We start from the raw sequence: 20,643 nt of genomic DNA on the forward strand, positions 1-20,643 counted from the left end.
GTGGGCCGAAGGGCCTGTACTGTGCTGCACTTTTCTATGTTCTATGTTCTAACCTGATCATGGGACACTCCACCCAACAACCCCAATTAACCCTAAACTGATCATGGGCCAGTTAACCTACCCTACCCAATTGGTCTTTGGACTGTGGGAGGGAACCCGAGCACCTGGGGAAAAGCCACACATTCACAGGGAGGACGTACAGATTCTCACTGACATTTCCAAACCTCATTTCAAGGCTCAGTACGCTAATTTCCGGTCACTGAGCCGTCCACAATCTGGCACCACAGGCTCAGAATAAGGGGGAATGAGCAGCAACATCTTGCAACATACTACTCTACAGAAGAGTACAGGGCCTTTGGCCAAGATAAATGTACTCTAAGACCAGTCTAACCCTTCTGTCTGTATGGCCTATAACCCTCCATTTGTCTACCATCCATGTGCCTATCTGAGAGACTCCTAAATGTCCCCCTTGTGTCCTCCTCTACCCCCACCCCTGGCAGGGCGTACCATGTACCCACCACACACTGTGTAAAAAAAACCTACATTACTGTGCAGGTCTTCAGCACACATCTATAGAGCTTTGGTGCCTCAAACCTCTGCACAATACTGTATGTATTGCACTGTACTACTGCCGCAAAAAAAAAGCAAATTTCATGACATGTGTGAGTGATGATAAACCTGATTCTGATCTGGGTCTCTACTGTGGACTGAGAGTGGGAAAGGGGCAGGAAGACGGGAATCACGGCTGGGAAAAGGGGAGGGTCTGTGAAGCACCAGAGACATTCTGTAATAATCAATAAACCAATTGTTTGGAATTGAATGCCCTTGCCTGGTGTCTCAGGGCCTGGTGTGTCTGCACCTGCGTCACCCACATCCCCCCACCCCTGGCACTCCTCCTCTGCCACCTGTCCCCACACCCCTCCCGCGGTGCTCCACCCTTGTCATTCCCAACATCCTTTGTTCCCGCCAGATTTACAAACTCGCTCTCCATGCCATGTTGACAAATACAGTACTGGGCAAAAGTCTTAGGCAGCCTAACTATATACGTATATGTCCCCAAGACTTTTACACAGCACTGAAGGTTCTATGTTCTATTCAATTCTGAGGATTTACCACCTTTCAGTCCCTTTAGTGTCTCCAATATTTTTAACTTACTGATCTTAATTTACTTAAGCATCTCATTATCTCTGGAGTTTTTATATCTCTGCTTTTCCATACACCTCACTATAATTCAGTAATGATTCGTCATACAAATACAGTACTGTGCAAAAGTCTTAGGCACCATTGCTATATATATATGTGCCTAAGATGTTTACACAGTACTGTACCTCTGACATCCCCCCTATATTTTCCACCAATCACTTTAAATATATGGCATGCTCTCTATTATTAGCCATTTCCACCCCAGGGAAAAAGTGTTGGACGTCCACTCGATCTACTCCGCACATATCTTATATATCTCTATCATATCACCTCTCATCTTCCTTTGTTCCAAAAACAAAAGCTCGAGCTCACTCAAACTCCCCTCACAAGACATGCTCTCTAATCCAGGCAGCATCCTGGTAAACCTCCTCTGCACCCTCTCTAAAGCTTCCACACCTTTCCTATAATAAGTGACCAGAACTGAACACAATACATCTTGGACTGTGTTGGTCATTATCGCAAAACAAGGCTCTATTTAAAGATTAGCTTTGTCACGTGTAGATCAAAGCATACAGTGAAATGCCAAGCTTGCATTAAACCAAGTGAGCGAGGATTGTGTTGGGCGGTTCTCAAGTGTTGCCTCACTTTAGGCATAAAATAGCTTGTTCACAACTTCTAACCTGAACTCGTAAGTCTTTGGACAATGGGAGAAAACCGGGGCACCTGCAGGAAACCCATGTGGTCACAGGGAGAACATTCAAAAACTCCTTACAGCTGCTGGTGTAAACTGCTGCTCCAATCACTGTGCTACCGTGCTGTCAAATCTGTCTTTCCCTGCACACAGACTCTCTCCCTGATCTGGTGTGTGCACTTCCCAGGACTTCTCCACTTTCATACAAAGTTGAATTTGTCACAATATAACTCTCTCCAATTATATCAAATTACTTTCATTGCCAAACAACTGCAATTTACCTGGAAAATGGAACAAGTAAATTAAAACCAGGTTGATTAAAGGTCTTGTTTAACAATGAAGGTGAGATTACAGACTGCAGCAGATGGATAGCTTTATGAATAAAATGCTGAAATATTAGATGGCAATGCTTGTGAAGTTAACAACAATCTTGGACCCAATGCCAGAGAGACCAAGGAACAGATTGTGGACTTCAGCAAGGGGCAATCGTGAGAACACACGCCAGTCCAGTCCTCATTGGAGTGGAAAGGGTGAGCAGCTTCGAGTTCCTGGGTGCCAACATCTTACAGGATCTATCTGGGGCCCAACGTATCGATGCAGTTACAAAGAAGGGACATCTGCGGCTATATTTCATTAGGAGTTTGAGGAGATTAGTTATGTCACTAAAGGCTCCAGCAAATTCTTACAGACGTATTATGGAGAGTATTCTGACTGATTACATCACTGTCTGGTATGGAGGCTCCAAAACAGAGGGTTGAAAGTTTCACACTCAACATTTTAGGAATAGTTTCTTCCTCTCTGCCATCTGATTTCGCAATGGTTCATGAACACGACTTCATTATTGCTTTTCTTTAATGTTATTGTAATTTATAGAAATCTCTTATGACTTGCACTGTACTGCTGTCACAGGACAAAAAATTTCACATAGGATTTTAATTATTTAGAGATACAGCATGGAATTGGCCCTCAAGCTGCACTACCCAGCAACCCCGGCTTAAACCCTAGTCGAATGTGGTACAATTTACAATGATCAATTAACCCGCTAACCGGTGTGCTGTTGGATTGTGGGAGGAAACCGGAGCACCCGGAGGAAACCCGCGTGCTCATGGGAAAGAGTGCACCAATTGTTTACAGAGGATGCCAGAAAGGAACTCTGAATGAGCTGTAATAGTGTCGTGCTAACCACTACCGCTCCTCAGGGGATGTCAGTGAAAACAAATTTGGTTCTAATTCCTGTCATGATAGAAACTATGAAGTGCCTCGGGTCCGGGGGATGTGGTTTCGGGTGGGAGGGGAAAGGCTTAATAGCGACTTCAGGGCAAACTTTTTCTCACTGAAGGTGGCGACTATATGGAACGAGCTGCCTGAGGAAGTGGTTCAGGCAGGTATAATTGTCAAATTATATTCAGATTCATTAGTCACATGTACATCAGAGCATAGAGTGAAATGTGTTGTTTGCGTTAACAACACACACACCTGAGGATATGCTGGCCACAGATTCGGGCACCAACGTAGCATGCCCACAGGTACCATGTGATTAGGGGGTGGCACGGTAGCGTAGCGGTTAGCACAACGCTTTACAGCGCCCGCGATCCGGGCTCAGTTCCTGCCGCTGTCTGGAGGGAGCTTCTGCATTCTCCCCGTGACTGCGTGGGTCACCTCTGGGGGCTCCGGTTTCCCCCCCACAGTCCAAAGGTTATAGGAGGTTAATTGGTCACATGGATGGCACTGGGTGGCATGGACTTGTTGAGCCAGAAGGGCTGTCACTGAGCCGTGTCTCTAAATAAATAAATAATAAATCTAAGCAGCATTTGGATAGGAACATGGAGGGGGCGGAGCGCAGCAAATTGGCACTAGCTGCGTGGGCACTGTGGTTGGCATGGGCTGGTTGGGCCATAGGGCCTCGATCAGTGCTATATTGCTGTCTAACTCTACGACACATTGCCGCGTGTGTTCAATTTAGTGTTCACTCAGTGAGGAAAAGACTGAAGTGACTACGTAACAGAATCTGAATTCGGTTTATTACTAATGACGTATGTTGTGAAATCAGCAGTCCAGTGCAATACATAAATAACTATAAATTATAATCTATATATTTGGTACATATGGTAGTGTAACAGCATAGCGCTATTACAGCTCGGGGCATCAGAGCTCGGAGTGCAACTCTGACACCCTCTGTGGCGAAGTTTGTACATCCTTCCTGTGGATTTCCTCTGGGTGCTGCAGTGTTCTCCCACAGCCCAAAGATGTACCATCTAGTAGGTTAACTGGTCATTGTAAATTGTCCTGTGATTAGGCTAGGGTTAAATCAGTGCTGTGCTGGGCGGTGGGGCTCGATGGGTATTCCATGATGTGTCTCAACAAATCAGTAAAGCAATCTGACTGCCACCTAAACAACAGATGCATGAGAAATATGCAAGGCAGCTATTTGATATTATAGTCAAGGATAAAGATAATATACCTGACGACATCAAAAGGACAGCCTGGAGAAGTGCCACCTCACTGTCGTCCAAGTTGAATGCAGACAGAGATATTCCCAGATCGAAGATTGCATCCGACACAACGCCAAGGCCTCCATTTTTTAACTGTTCCCTTTTGACAGCTACCTCGCCGTTCAAAGTTAAAGTCTCACTCTCGTTGTCGTAGCGGACTGCTGCCCTCAGAGACATGATTTCCATGCAGCACCCTTTCAGAAGGATTATCTGGTCTTCACATGGCAACTGGAAGATAAAGAAGACATCTGTTTCTGCCTTTATCAATATAATAACGTATGCTAACTTCCACTCTATGTTTAGTTCACCATATAGTGTTGCTGAAACTCCAAAGCAATTGAAAGAGAATCACTTAAGCTTAAACAATTACTCAGCACAGTATAACGAAATTCATTTCAACGATTAATATGGCACGTGAGGAAGATTTATTTATATTAACGATCAGCATTACAAGATGATGCTGGTGACATACAGTGATGTTTTGCAAGCAGTTCACAGAACTGCTAGATATTCTACTAGATGTATATCTTCTGAACGATGATCATTGCTATCCACAGCCTGCAATTTCCCTTTAAGAAATTTACTTTTGAACTATCTAAATGAACCAGTGATTTTATGATCGCATTAAGGATTTGGTGAACTTGACCCCCGGGAATACTGGTGCAGCCATTGCTGGGGCCAGACTTTGCGTTGAGGCCTGAGGGCAAACAACGAATTGTATTCGGCCCCATTACACTGTGCTGTTTATAGTGTTGAGACAGACAGGTGTTCAGCACTCTCTGCCTGTGTTTATAGTGTCGAGACAGACAGTGTTCAGTGCTGTCTGCCTGTGTTTATAGTGTCGAGATAGACAGGTGTTCAGCACTCTCTGCCTGTGTTTATAGTGTCGAGACAGACAGTGTTCAGTACTGTCTGCCTGCGTTTATAGTGTTGAGACAGACAGTGTTCAGTGCTGTCTGCCTGCGTTTATAGTGTTGAGACAGACAGTGTTCAGTGCTGTCTGCCTGTGTTTATAGTGTCGAGATAGACAGTGTTCAGTACTGTCTGCCTGCGTTTATAGTGTTGAGACAGACAGTGTTCAGTGCTGTCTGCCTGCGTTTATAGTGTCGAGACAGACAGTGTTCAGTACTGTCTGCTTGTGTTTATAGTGTCGAGACAGACAGTGTTCAGTACTGTCTGCTTGTGTTTATAGTGTCGAGACAGACAGTGTTCAGTACTGTCTGCCTGCGTTTATAGTGTTGAGCCAGACAGTGTTCAGTACTGTCTGCTTGTGTTTATAGTGTCGAGACAGACAGTGTTCAGTGCTGTCTGCCTGCGTTTATAGTGTTGAGCCAGACAGGTGTTCAGCACTCTCTGCCTGTGTTTATAGTGTCGAGACAGACAGTGTTCAGTGCTGTCTGCCTGCGTTTATACTGTCGAGATAGACAGGTGTTCAGTACTGTCTGCCTGTGTTTATAGTGTTGAGACAGACAGTGTTCAGTACTGTCTGCCTGTGTTTATAGTGTCGAGACAGACAGTGTTCAGTGCTGTCTGCCTGTGTTTATAGTGTTGAGCCAGACAGGTGTTCAGCACTCTCTGCCTGTGTTTATAGTGTCGAGACAGACAGTGTTCAGTGCTGTCTGCCTGCGTTTATACTGTCGAGATAGACAGGTGTTCAGTACTGTCTGCCTGTGTTTATAGTGTTGAGACAGACAGTGTTCAGTGCTGTCTGCCTGTGTTTATAGTGTTGAGACAGACAGTGTTCAGTACTGTCTGCCTGTGTTTATAGTGTTGAGCCAGACAGGTGTTCAGCACTCTCTGCCTGTGTTTATAGTGTCGAGACAGACAGTGTTCAGTGCTGTCTGCCTGCGTTTATACTGTCGAGATAGACAGGTGTTCAGTACTGTCTGCCTGTGTTTATAGTGTCGAGACAGACAGTGTTCAGTACTGTCTGCCTGCGTTTATAGTGTCGAGACAGACAGTGTTCAGCACTGTCTGCCTGCGTTTATAGTGTCGAGACAGACAGTGTTCAGTACTGTCTGCCTGCGTTTATACTGTCGAGATAGACAGGTGTTCAGTACTGTCTGCCTGTGTTTATAGTGTCGAGACAGACAGTGTTCAGTACTGTCTGCCTGCGTTTATAGTGTCGAGACAGACAGTGTTCAGTACTGTCTGCCTGCGTTTATAGTGTTGAGACAGACAGTGTTCAGTACTGTCTGCCTGCGTTTATAGTGTCGAGACAGACAGTGTTCAGTACTGTCTGCCTGTGTTTATAGTGTCGAGATAGACAGGTGTTCAGTGCTGTCTGCCTGTGTTTATAGTGTCGAGATAGACAGGTGTTCAGCACTCTCTGCCTGTGTTTATAGTGTCGAGACAGACAGTGTTCAGTGCTGTCTGCCTGCGTTTATACTGTCGAGATAGACAGGTGTTCAGTACTGTCTGCCTGTGTTTATAGTGTCGAGACAGACAGTGTTCAGTACTGTCTGCCTGTGTTTATAGTGTTGAGACAGACAGTGTTCAGTACTGTCTGCCTGCGTTTATAGTGTTGAGACAGACAGTGTTCAGTACTGTCTGCCTGCGTTTATAGTGTCGAGACAGACAGTGTTCAGTACTGTCTGCCTGTGTTTATAGTGTCGAGACAGACAGTGTTCAGTGCTGTCTACCTGTGTTTATAGTGTCGAGATAGACAGTGTTCAGTACTGTCTGCCTGCGTTTATAGTGTCGACAGACAGTGTTCAGTACTGTCTGCCTGCGTTTATAGTGTTGAGACAGACAGTGTTCAGTGCTGTCTGCCTGTGTTTATAGTGTCGAGATAGACAGGTGTTCAGCACTCTCTGCCTGTGTTTATAGTGTCGAGACAGACAGTGTTCAGTACTGTCTGCCTGCGTTTATAGTGTTGAGACAGACAGTGTTCAGTGCTGTCTGCCTGCGTTTATAGTGTTGAGACAGACAGTGTTCAGTGCTGTCTGCCTGTGTTTATAGTGTCGAGATAGACAGTGTTCAGTACTGTCTGCCTGCGTTTATAGTGTTGAGACAGACAGTGTTCAGTGCTGTCTGCCTGCGTTTATAGTGTCGAGACAGACAGTGTTCAGTACTGTCTGCTTGTGTTTATAGTGTCGAGACAGACAGTGTTCAGTACTGTCTGCTTGTGTTTATAGTGTCGAGACAGACAGTGTTCAGTACTGTCTGCCTGCGTTTATAGTGTTGAGCCAGACAGTGTTCAGTACTGTCTGCTTGTGTTTATAGTGTCGAGACAGACAGTGTTCAGTGCTGTCTGCCTGCGTTTATAGTGTTGAGCCAGACAGGTGTTCAGCACTCTCTGCCTGTGTTTATAGTGTCGAGACAGACAGTGTTCAGTGCTGTCTGCCTGCGTTTATACTGTCGAGATAGACAGGTGTTCAGTACTGTCTGCCTGTGTTTATAGTGTTGAGACAGACAGTGTTCAGTACTGTCTGCTTGTGTTTATAGTGTTGAGACAGACAGTGTTCAGTGCTGTCTGCCTGTGTTTATAGTGTTGAGCCAGACAGGTGTTCAGCACTCTCTGCCTGTGTTTATAGTGTCGAGACAGACAGTGTTCAGTGCTGTCTGCCTGCGTTTATACTGTCGAGATAGACAGGTGTTCAGTACTGTCTGCCTGTGTTTATAGTGTTGAGACAGACAGTGTTCAGTGCTGTCTGCCTGTGTTTATAGTGTTGAGACAGACAGTGTTCAGTACTGTCTGCCTGTGTTTATAGTGTTGAGCCAGACAGGTGTTCAGCACTCTCTGCCTGTGTTTATAGTGTCGAGACAGACAGTGTTCAGTGCTGTCTGCCTGCGTTTATACTGTCGAGATAGACAGGTGTTCAGTACTGTCTGCCTGTGTTTATAGTGTCGAGACAGACAGTGTTCAGTACTGTCTGCCTGCGTTTATAGTGTCGAGACAGACAGTGTTCAGCACTGTCTGCCTGCGTTTATAGTGTCGAGACAGACAGTGTTCAGTACTGTCTGCCTGCGTTTATACTGTCGAGATAGACAGGTGTTCAGTACTGTCTGCCTGTGTTTATAGTGTCGAGACAGACAGTGTTCAGTACTGTCTGCCTGCGTTTATAGTGTCGAGACAGACAGTGTTCAGTACTGTCTGCCTGCGTTTATAGTGTTGAGACAGACAGTGTTCAGTACTGTCTGCCTGCGTTTATAGTGTCGAGACAGACAGTGTTCAGTACTGTCTGCCTGTGTTTATAGTGTCGAGATAGACAGGTGTTCAGTGCTGTCTGCCTGTGTTTATAGTGTCGAGATAGACAGGTGTTCAGCACTCTCTGCCTGTGTTTATAGTGTCGAGACAGACAGTGTTCAGTGCTGTCTGCCTGCGTTTATACTGTCGAGATAGACAGGTGTTCAGTACTGTCTGCCTGTGTTTATAGTGTCGAGACAGACAGTGTTCAGTACTGTCTGCCTGTGTTTATAGTGTTGAGACAGACAGTGTTCAGTACTGTCTGCCTGCGTTTATAGTGTTGAGACAGACAGTGTTCAGTACTGTCTGCCTGCGTTTATAGTGTCGAGACAGACAGTGTTCAGTACTGTCTGCCTGTGTTTATAGTGTCGAGACAGACAGTGTTCAGTGCTGTCTACCTGTGTTTATAGTGTCGAGATAGACAGTGTTCAGTACTGTCTGCCTGCGTTTATAGTGTCGAGACAGACAGTGTTCAGTACTGTCTGCCTGCGTTTATAGTGTTGAGACAGACAGTGTTCAGTGCTGTCTGCCTGTGTTTATAGTGTCGAGATAGACAGGTGTTCAGCACTCTCTGCCTGTGTTTATAGTGTCGAGACAGACAGTGTTCAGTACTGTCTGCCTGCGTTTATAGTGTTGAGACAGACAGTGTTCAGTGCTGTCTGCCTGCGTTTATAGTGTTGAGACAGACAGTGTTCAGTGCTGTCTGCCTGTGTTTATAGTGTCGGATAGACAGTGTTCAGTACTGTCTGCCTGCGTTTATAGTGTTGAGACAGACAGTGTTCAGTGCTGTCTGCCTGCGTTTATAGTGTCGAGACAGACAGTGTTCAGTACTGTCTGCTTGTGTTTATAGTGTCGAGACAGACAGTGTTCAGTACTGTCTGCTTGTGTTTATAGTGTCGAGACAGACAGTGTTCAGTACTGTCTGCCTGCGTTTATAGTGTTGAGCCAGACAGTGTTCAGTACTGTCTGCTTGTGTTTATAGTGTCGAGACAGACAGTGTTCAGTGCTGTCTGCCTGCGTTTATAGTGTTGAGCCAGACAGGTGTTCAGCACTCTCTGCCTGTGTTTATAGTGTCGAGACAGACAGTGTTCAGTGCTGTCTGCCTGCGTTTATACTGTCGAGATAGACAGGTGTTCAGTACTGTCTGCCTGTGTTTATAGTGTTGAGACAGACAGTGTTCAGTACTGTCTGCCTGTGTTTATAGTGTCGAGACAGACAGTGTTCAGTGCTGTCTGCCTGTGTTTATAGTGTTGAGACAGACAGGTGTTCAGCACTGTCTGCCTGTGTTTATAGTGTCGAGACAGACAGTGTTCAGTGCTGTCTGCCTGCGTTTATACTGTCGAGATAGACAGGTGTTCAGTACTGTCTGCCTGTGTTTATAGTGTTGAGACAGACAGTGTTCAGTGCTGTCTGCCTGTGTTTATAGTGTTGAGACAGACAGTGTTCAGTACTGTCTGCCTGTGTTTATAGTGTTGAGCCAGACAGGTGTTCAGCACTCTCTGCCTGTGTTTATAGTGTCGAGACAGACAGTGTTCAGTGCTGTCTGCCTGCGTTTATACTGTCGAGATAGACAGGTGTTCAGTACTGTCTGCCTGTGTTTATAGTGTCGAGACAGACAGTGTTCAGTACTGTCTGCCTGCGTTTATAGTGTCGAGACAGACAGTGTTCAGCACTGTCTGCCTGCGTTTATAGTGTCGAGACAGACAGTGTTCAGTACTGTCTGCCTGCGTTTATACTGTCGAGATAGACAGGTGTTCAGTACTGTCTGCCTGTGTTTATAGTGTCGAGACAGACAGTGTTCAGTACTGTCTGCCTGCGTTTATAGTGTCGAGACAGACAGTGTTCAGTACTGTCTGCCTGCGTTTATAGTGTTGAGACAGACAGTGTTCAGTACTGTCTGCCTGCGTTTATAGTGTCGAGACAGACAGTGTTCAGTACTGTCTGCCTGTGTTTATAGTGTCGAGATAGACAGGTGTTCAGTGCTGTCTGCCTGTGTTTATAGTGTCGAGATAGACAGGTGTTCAGCACTCTCTGCCTGTGTTTATAGTGTCGAGACAGACAGTGTTCAGTGCTGTCTGCCTGCGTTTATACTGTCGAGATAGACAGGTGTTCAGTACTGTCTGCCTGTGTTTATAGTGTCGAGACAGACAGTGTTCAGTACTGTCTGCCTGTGTTTATAGTGTTGAGACAGACAGTGTTCAGTACTGTCTGCCTGCGTTTATAGTGTCGAGACAGACAGTGTTCAGTACTGTCTGCCTGTGTTTATAGTGTCGAGACAGACAGTGTTCAGTACTGTCTGCCTGTGTTTATAGTGTTGAGATAGACAGTGTTCAGTGCTGTCTGCCTGCGTTTATAGTGTTGAGACAGACAGTGTTCAGTGCTGTCTGCCTGTGTTTATAGTGTCGAGATAGACAGTGTTCAGTACTGTCTGCCTGCGTTTATAGTGTTGAGACAGACAGTGTTCAGTACTGTCTGCCTGTGTTTATAGTGTTGAGATAGACAGTGTTCAGTGCTGTCTGCCTGCGTTTATAGTGTTGAGACAGACAGTGTTCAGTGCTGTCTGCCTGTGTTTATAGTGTCGAGATAGACAGTGTTCAGTGCTGTCTGCCTGTGTTTATAGTGTCGAGACAGACAGTGTTCAGTACTGTCTGCCTGTGTTTATAGTGTCGAGACAGACAGTGTTCAGTACTGTCTGCTGGTTTATAGTGTCGAGACAGACAGTGTTCAGTACTGTCTGCTTGTGTTTATTGTGTTTATAGTGTCGAGACAGACAGTGTTCAGTGCTGTCTGCCTGTGTTTATAGTGTCGAGACAGACAGTGTTCAGTACTGTCTGCCTGTGTTTATAGTGTCGAGACAGACAGTGTTCAGTACTGTCTGCCTGTGTTTATAGTGTTGAGACAGACAGTGTTCAGTACTGTCTGCCTGTGTTTATAGTGTCGAGACAGACAGTGTTCAGTGCTGTCTGCCTGCGTTTATACTGTCGAGATAGACAGGTGTTCAGTACTGTCTGCCTGTGTTTATAGTGTCGAGACAGACAGTGTTCAGTGCTGTCTGCCTGTGTTTATAGTGTCGAGACAGACAGTGTTCAGTACTGTCTGCCTGTGTTTATAGTGTTGAGACAGACAGTGTTCAGTACTGTCTGCCTGTGTTTATAGTGTCGAGACAGACAGTGTTCAGTGCTGTCTGCCTGCGTTTATAGTGTTGAGACAGACAGTGTTCAGTACTGTCTGCCTGTGTTTATAGTGTCGAGACAGACAGTGTTCAGTGCTGTCTGCCTGTGTTTATAGTGTCGAGACAGACAGTGTTCAGTACTGTCTGCTTGTGTTTATAGTGTCGAGACAGACAGTGTTCAGTACTGTCTGCCTGTGTTTATAGTGTCGAGACAGACAGTGTTCAGTACTGTCTGCCTGCGTTTATAGTGTTGAGACAGACAGTGTTCAGTACTGTCTGCCTGTGTTTATAGTGTCGAGACAGACAGTGTTCAGTGCTGTCTGCCTGTGTTTATAGTGTCGAGACAGACAGTGTTCAGTACTGTCTGCTTGTGTTTATAGTGTCGAGACAGACAGTGTTCAGTACTGTCTGCCTGTGTTTATAGTGTCGAGACAGACAGTGTTCAGTACTGTCTGCTTGTGTTTATAGTGTCGAGACAGACAGTGTTCAGTACTGTCTGCTTGTGTTTATAGTGTCGAGACAGACAGTGTTCAGTACTGTCTGCCTGCGTTTATAGTGTCGAGACAGACAGTGTTCAGTGCTGTCTGCTTGTGTTTATAGTGTCGAGACAGACAGTGTTCAGTACTGTCTGCTTGTGTTTATAGTGTCGAGACAGACAGTGTTCAGTACTGTCTGCCTGTGTTTATAGTGTCGAGATAGACAGTGTTCAGTGCTGTCTGCCTGTGTTTATAGTGTCGAGACAGACAGTGTTCAGTACTGTCTGCCTGTGTTTATAGTGTCGAGGCAGACAGTGTTCAGTACTGTCTGCCTGTGTTTATAGTGTCGAGACAGACAGTGTTCAGTACTGTCTGCCTGTGTTTATAGTGTTGAGACAGACAGTGTTCAGTACTGTCTGCCTGTGTTTATAGTGTCGAGACAGACAGTGTTCAGTGCTGTCTGCCTGCGTTTATACTGTCGAGATAGACAGGTGTTCAGTACTGTCTGCCTGTGTTTATAGTGTTGAGACAGACAGTGTTCAGTACTGTCTGCCTGTGTTTATAGTGTTGAGACAGACAGTGTTCAGTACTGTCTGCCTGCGTTTATAGTGTCGAGACAGACAGTGTTCAGTACTGTCTGCCTGTGTTTATAGTGTCGAGACAGACAGTGTTCAGTGCTGTCTGCCTGTGTTTATAGTGTCGAGATAGACAGTGTTCAGTACTGTCTGCCTGCGTTTATAGTGTCGAGACAGACAGTGTTCAGTACTGTCTGCCTGTGTTTATAGTGTTGAGACAGACAGTGTTCAGTACTGTCTGCCTGTGTTTATAGTGTTGAGATAGACAGTGTTCAGTGCTGTCTGCCTGCGTTTATAGTGTTGAGACAGACAGTGTTCAGTGCTGTCTGCCTGTGTTTATAGTGTCGAGATAGACAGTGTTCAGTACTGTCTGCCTGCGTTTATAGTGTTGAGACAGACAGTGTTCAGTGCTGTCTGCCTGCGTTTATAGTGTCGAGATAGACAGTGTTCAGTGCTGTCTGCCTGTGTTTATAGTGTCGAGACAGACAGTGTTCAGTACTGTCTGCTTGTGTTTATAGTGTCGAGACAGACAGTGTTCAGTACTGTCTGCCTGTGTTTATAGTGTCGAGACAGACAGTGTTCAGTACTGTCTGCTTGTGTTTATAGTGTCGAGACAGACAGTGTTCAGTACTGTCTGCTTGTGTTTATAGTGTCGAGACAGACAGTGTTCAGTACTGTCTGCCTGCGTTTATAGTGTCGAGACAGACAGTGTTCAGTGCTGTCTGCTTGTGTTTATAGTGTCGAGACAGACAGTGTTCAGTACTGTCTGCTTGTGTTTATAGTGTCGAGACAGACAGTGTTCAGTACTGTCTGCCTGTGTTTATAGTGTCGAGATAGACAGTGTTCAGTGCTGTCTGCCTGTGTTTATAGTGTCGAGACAGACAGTGTTCAGTACTGTCTGCCTGTGTTTATAGTGTCGAGGCAGACAGTGTTCAGTACTGTCTGCCTGTGTTTATAGTGTTGAGACAGACAGTGTTCAGTACTGTCTGCCTGTGTTTATAGTGTCGAGACAGACAGTGTTCAGTACTGTCTGCCTGTGTTTATAGTGTCGAGACAGACAGTGTTCAGTACTGTCTGCCTGTGTTTATAGTGTCGAGACAGACAGTGTTCAGTGCTGTCTGCCTGTGTTTATAGTGTCGAGATAGACAGTGTTCAGTGCTGTCTGCCTGCGTTTATAGTGTCGAGATAGACAGTGTTCAGTACTGTCTGCCTGCGTTTATAGTGTCGAGGCAGACAGTGTTCAGTACTGTCTGCTTGTGTTGATAGTGTCGAGATAGACAGTGTTCAGTACTGTCTGCCTGTGTTTATAGTGTCGAGACAGACAGTGTTCAGTACTGTCTGCTTGTGTTTATAGTGTCGAGACAGACAGTGTTCAGTACTGTCTGCCTGTGTTTATAGTGTCGAGACAGACAGTGTTCAGTACTGTCTGCTTGTGTTTATAGTGTCGAGATAGACAGTGTTCAGTACTGTCTGCCTGTGTTTATAGTGTTGAGACAGACAGTGTTCAGTGCTGTCTGCCTGCGTTTATAGTGTCGAGATAGACAGTGTTCAGTACTGTCTGCCTGCGTTTATAGTGTCGAGACAGACAGTGTTCAGTACTGTCTGCTTGTGTTTATAGTGTCGAGACAGACAGTGTTCAGTACTGTCTGCCTGTGTTTATAGTGTCGAGATAGACAGTGTTCAGTACTGTCTGCCTGCGTTTATAGTGTCGAGACAGACAGTGTTCAGTACTGTCTGCTTGTGTTTATAGTGTCGAGACAGACAGTGTTCAGTACTGTCTGCCTGTGTTTATAGTGTTGAGACAGACAGTGTTCAGTGCTGTCTGCCTGTGTTTATAGTGTCGAGATAGACAGTGTTCAGTACTGTCTGCCTGTGTTTATAGTGTCGAGACAGACAGTGTTCAGTGCTGTCTGCCTGCGTTTATAGTGTTGAGATAGACAGTGTTCAGTACTGTCTGCCTGCGTTTATAGTGTCGAGACAGACAGTGTTCAGTACTGTCTGCTTGTGTTTATAGTGTCGAGACAGACAGTGTTCAGTACTGTCTGCCTGTGTTTATAGTGTTGAGCCAGACAGTGTTCAGTGCTGTCTGCCTGTGTTTATAGTGTCGAGATAGACAGTGTTCAGTGCTGTCTGCTTGTGTTTATAGTGTCGAGACAGACAGTGTTCAGTACTGTCTGCCTGTGTTTATAGTGTCGAGACAGTGTTCAGTACTGTCTGCTTGTGTTTATAGTGTTGAGACAGACAGTGTTCAGTACTGTCTGCTTGTGTTTATAGTGTCGAGACAGACAGTGTTCAGTGCTGTCTGCCTGTGTTTATAGTGTCGAGACAGACAGTGTTCAGTACTGTCTGCCTGTGTTTATAGTGTCGAGATAGACAGTGTTCAGTACTGTCTGCTTGTGTTTATAGTGTCGAGACAGACAGTGTTCAGTACTGTCTGCCTGTGTTTATAGTGTTGAGACAGACAGTGTTCAGTACTGTCTGCCTGTGTTTATAGTGTCGAGACAGACAGTGTTCAGTGCTGTCTGCCTGTGTTTATAGTGTTGAGACAGACAGTGTTCAGTACTGTCTGCCTGTGTTTATAGTGTCGAGACAGACAGTGTTCAGTGCTGTCTGCTTGTGTTTATAGTGTCGAGACAGACAGTGTTCAGTACTGTCTGCTTGTGTTTATAGTGTCGAGATAGACAGTGTTCAGTACTGTCTGCCTGTGTTTATAGTGTCGAGACAGACAGTGTTCAGTACTGTCTGCTTGTGTTTATAGTGTTGAGACAGACAGTGTTCAGTAGTCTGCCTGTGTTTATAGTGTCGAGACAGACAGTGTTCAGTACTGTCTGCCTGTGTTTATAGTGTCGAGACAGACAGTGTTCAGTACTGTCTGCCTGTGTTTATAGTGTCGAGACAGACAGTGTTCAGTGCTGTCTGCCTGCGTTTATAGTGTTGAGACAGACAGTGTTCAGTACTGTCTGCTTGTGTTTATAGTGTCGAGATAGACAGTGTTCAGTACTGTCTGCCTGTGTTTATAGTGTCGAGACAGACAGTGTTCAGTACTGTCTGCCTGTGTTTATAGTGTCGAGACAGACAGTGTTCAGTGCTGTCTGCCTGCGTTTATAGTGTCGAGACAGACAGTGTTCAGTACTGTCTGCTTGTGTTTATAGTGTCGAGACAGACAGTGTTCAGTACTGTCTGCTTGTGTTTATAGTGTCGAGACAGACAGTGTTCAGTGCTGTCTGCCTGTGTTTATAGTGTCGAGACAGACAGTGTTCAGTGCTGTCTGCCTGTGTTTATAGTGTCGAGACAGACAGTGTTCAGTACTGTCTGCTTGTGTTTATAGTGTTGAGACAGACAGTGTTCAGTACTGTCTGCCTGTGTTTATAGTGTTGAGACAGACAGTGTTCAGTACTGTCTGCCTGTGTTTATAGTGTCGAGACAGACAGTGTTCAGTACTGTCTGCCTGTGTTTATAGTGTTGAGACAGACAGTGTTCAGTGCTGTCTGCCTGCGTTTATAGTGTCGAGACAGACAGTGTTCAGTGCTGTCTGCCTGCGTTTATAGTGTTGAGACAGACAGTGTTCAGTACTGTCTGCTTGTGTTTATAGTGTCGAGACAGACAGTGTTCAGTACTGTCTGCCTGTGTTTATAGTGTCGAGATAGACAGTGTTCAGTACTGTCTGCCTGCGTTTATAGTGTCGAGACAGACAGTGTTCAGTGCTGTCTGCTTGTGTTTATAGTGTCGAGATAGACAGTGTTCAGTACTGTCTGCCTGTGTTTATAGTGTCGAGACAGACAGTGTTCAGTACTGTCTGCCTGTGTTTATAGTGTCGAGACAGACAGTGTTCAGTGCTGTCTGCCTGCGTTTATAGTGTCGAGACAGACAGTGTTCAGTACTGTCTGCCTGTGTTTATAGTGTTGAGCCAGACAGTGTTCAGTGCTGTCTGCCTGTGTTTATAGTGTCGAGATAGACTGTGTTCAGTACTGTCTGCCTGTGTTTATAGTGTCGAGACAGACAGTGTTCAGTACTGTCTGCCTGTGTTTATAGTGTTGAGACAGACAGTGTTCAGTACTGTCTGCCTGTGTTTATAGTGTCGAGACAGACAGTGTTCAGTACTGTCTGCTTGTGTTTATAGTGTCGAGACAGACAGTGTTCAGTACTGTCTGCCTGTGTTTATAGTGTCGAGACAGACAGTGTTCAGTGCTGTCTGCTTGTGTTTATAGTGTCGAGACAGACAGTGTTCAGTACTGTCTGCTTGTGTTTATAGTGTCGAGACAGACAGTGTTCAGTGCTGTCTGCCTGTGTTTATAGTGTCGAGACAGACAGTGTTCAGTGCTGTCTGCCTGTGTTTATAGTGTCGAGACAGACAGTGTTCAGTGCTGTCTGCCTGCGTTTATAGTGTCGAGACAGACAGTGTTCAGTGCTGTCTGCCTGCGTTCATAGTGTCGAGACAGACAGTGTTCAGTACTGTCTGCTTGTGTTTATAGTGTCGAGACAGACAGTGTTCAGCGCTGTCTGCCTGCCTGCGCCTGACCCATCTTTCTCTCTTCTTGCTACCCTGTGACCTCACTTTCCGGGACTCTGCAGTTTATGTTCTGTGTGTTATTTGTTTGTATTTTTTATTGTTTGCATGAATTGCTCTTTTTCACACATTGGATATTCGTCGGTCTTTGTGGCGTGGGGTTTTTCATGGATTCTATTGTGTTTCTTTGTTTTGTGGCTGCCTGCAAGAAGTGGAATCTCAAGGTTGTACAGTTTGATTATCTCACATCCAACTATCAATAATCCAGTTCCACTGCTGGTTCGGACTTAATTTTCATCAGCCTAATGTCAAATTCCGTGTCGCTGCGCCAACCCATCAGCACTGTTTTGGACGCGCCATTAGCAGAATCAGCTGTTGGCACGGTCTTTAAACGAAGCAAGTCGTTCCTCTGCATTATTCTGCATTTACTTCTATAACCTGTGTTCATCGAGCCCCAAGCATGCCTCCATTGAATAAGGGATGTGCTTTTTGTGGTGTAAAGTGCAAATACCATACGTTATCTGTACAAGGCAAGGTGGAATTTCTGAAATAGCTCGAGAATGGTGTGCCTGTGAAAAGCATATGTGACTTGTATAATAAAATACATGAAACAGGTTAGCTTGCAGGCCACATTCAGAAATATAGCTAAGAAAAGTGCAAGACAGGAGGCAACACTGGAAAATTCACTGCTGTCAGCTTTGGCTCAGCCAGATGTCCTGGCACCAGCATCACCAATTCTTGAGGACGCTGCATCAATCTCAACATCGCCATCATGTCACGATGATTTAATCGTCTTTCAAGATGAAACACAGGACACTCCTGACGACCCCCACTTTGAGACATGCAACCCTGCTTAGTTGTACAATCCAACTCATTACTTTCAGAGTGGCAATAACCCAACTTCTGATGTGAGTAAGTGTGGATACCTTGTGAGGTATTTTGTCTGCAAAGTACTTCGATAAATTTCACTTGCTTTTCACTTGTTTCTTTTTCCTTCTTTATCCAAGGTGAGGTGATCATCAGGTGTTTATTTATTTAATCCTGACCTACCCACCGGTGATTCGGCAAAATCACTAATCCGGCACTGCACAGGTCCCAGTTATTCCAGTTTTGTGGTGGTCAATCTGTATAAGGTATACATACAGTATTTTGATAATAAATTTACTTTGAACTTTAAACTTCTATCCTCTTCTGAGTGTGCTCAGTTTACTGAAGGGTTACAAACAGCTTCAGACACAAGGGGTTCTGCAGATGCTGGAGATCTTGAACAACACGCATAAAGTGCTGCAGGAACTCGGCACGTCAGGCAGCGTATATGGAGGGGCAGAAACTGTCAACGTTTCAGCCCAAGATCCTTCATTGGGACATCTCAGAAAATCTTAGACTGGCACGTGGATGATAGAAAATGGAGGGCTATGTAGAAGGGAGTGGTTAGATTGTTCTTGGAGAAAGGTTAAAAATCATGGGCCAAAGGGAACTGAGCTGTAGTTTTCTATGTTTAATAAGACCATAAGACATCGGTGCAGAATTAGGCTATTTGGCCCATCAATTTTGCTCTGATATTCCATCATGTCTTATTTATTATCCCTCTCAACCCCATTTTCCTGCCTTCCCTCCATCACCTCTGACACCCTGACTAATCAAGAACCTCTGCTTTAAATATACTCAATGTCATGCCTCCGCAGCTGCCTGTGGCAATGAATTCTACGTTCTATGTCAGCCCAAAAGATCAAATTTTTCTTCCCCTCCATAGAAGCTCTCTGTATTCACCAGCCGATGAAGGCTAAAGTGGTCAGCCTCCAAGCTGAATTCCTCCAGCAGGTACTAGAGAAATCCTCACCCAAAAACAGGAGCTGTCAATCTAAACCGGAAATAGAAAAAACCTGGAAACATTCTGGAAGTCAGGTCACATCTGCAGAAAGAGAAACAAGAGCCAAGATTCAAGATTCAAGTTTATTTATCATGTACACTTTGATAACAGCACCAAAGAACAATGCCACCAAGGGTGACATCTTTCAGGCAGTTCACAAAACTGCTTCTTCTTTTTCTTTCAAATATGGTTCTGTTACTATTGGAGCCTGTGATCTACATTTTGGTGGTGTGTTTTCTGTCCAATGGAGCAATCTGGCACTTCACTGTCTCTGAGAGGGTTCGGCAAGGCTTCAAACGAAGTGTTCGGCCTCAAGGCCAAGAAGCCTGGAAGCCTGGAGATGGGGTGCGAGTCCATGATCGACTCCATTTCTTGTCGGTCCCGCTGATTAAAGCGTCGAGGAAGATTGAAATCAACGAGGGTGAGAGCAGAATGCGAGTAGGTGTTCAGCGCTGTCTGCGGATAACCACTTCCGCTGCTTCCAGAGGAAGGTGCCTATGTTCGATTGGTTTCTCTCCCTCCCTAGACTGTTTTGATGACTTGTGGTTTGATGTTTTATATTCTGTGATTTTTGCTCGTTTTCACACGATTTGATCTTTGCGCATTGTTTTCTTTGTTTCATGGCTGTCTGTGGGAAGATGAATCTCAGGGTTGTATACTGCATACATACTTTGATAATAAATGTACTTTGAATCTTGAAGCAAACAGTGTAATGCATCCATTGTGTTAAGAACCAGCTCACACTTATGGTGAAAATCCTCTGCCCAACCTCCAGAATGTAATTATTACCTTAAATTTCCATGAGTTATATGAAAGGAGACCTGGGACCCCTGAACAGCGACTAAAACTCGGCAGTAAATTGGGCAAGAAACATAAAAACAGATGGTTAAAACTGCAATACAAACACGAAAAATGAGATTAAGGTTAATGGTGGCCCCTGATTTTCTGAGAAGCAGAGAAATAAAATCTCCAGACGTGAATGAGGAGCTTAAATAAATTAAGATTAGTAAAAAAAAAAGTAGCATTGGAGACACTAAAGGGACTGAAAGATGACAAATATTGAGAATTGAAAGGAACTCAGGACATAGCGTACAGTACAAAAGCCTCAGACACACACTCACACTATTCGGGTGTCCAAGACGTTGCACAGTACTGTATTTGCCAATATGGGGTGGAGAGTAAATCTGCTGAGAGCAAAGGGTGTTGGGAATGGCGAGGGTGGAGCACCACGGGAGGGGTGTGGGACAGGTGGCAGAGGAGGCGTGCCAGGGATGGGGAAGGGTTGGTGTGGATGCAGACACACCCAGCCCTGAGACACCAGGCAAGGTGACTTGATGTCAAACAATTGGTTTATTGATCATTACAGATTGTGCCTCTGGTGCTTCCCACTCCCTCCTCTCTCCCTTCTCCTTTCCCCATCCATGATCCCCCTCTCCCTGCCCCCTTCCCACTCTCAGTTCACAATACAGACACATATCAGAATCAGGTTTATCATCATTGACATACATCATGAAATTTGCTTTTTTTT

The 20,643-nt window shown here is 45.2% G+C and overlaps 1 protein-coding gene across 4 annotated transcripts in view; it reads right to left on the minus strand.

Annotated features, from left to right (window-relative positions):
- Positions 1–20,643, minus strand: part of thrb (thyroid hormone receptor beta) — a 214,482-nt gene that overhangs the window by 17,308 nt on the left and 176,531 nt on the right. For all 4 annotated transcript variants that reach the window (XM_063069460.1, XM_063069459.1, XM_063069457.1 and 1 more), the window contains one exon: positions 4,296–4,554. In XM_063069460.1, coding sequence (XP_062925530.1) covers positions 4,296–4,554 — 259 coding nt within the window. The remainder of the gene's footprint in view (positions 1–4,295; positions 4,555–20,643) is intronic.

This window comes from Mobula hypostoma, chromosome 17 (assembly GCF_963921235.1).
Source record: "Mobula hypostoma chromosome 17, sMobHyp1.1, whole genome shotgun sequence".
NCBI lineage: Eukaryota > Metazoa > Chordata > Chondrichthyes > Myliobatiformes > Myliobatidae > Mobula > Mobula hypostoma.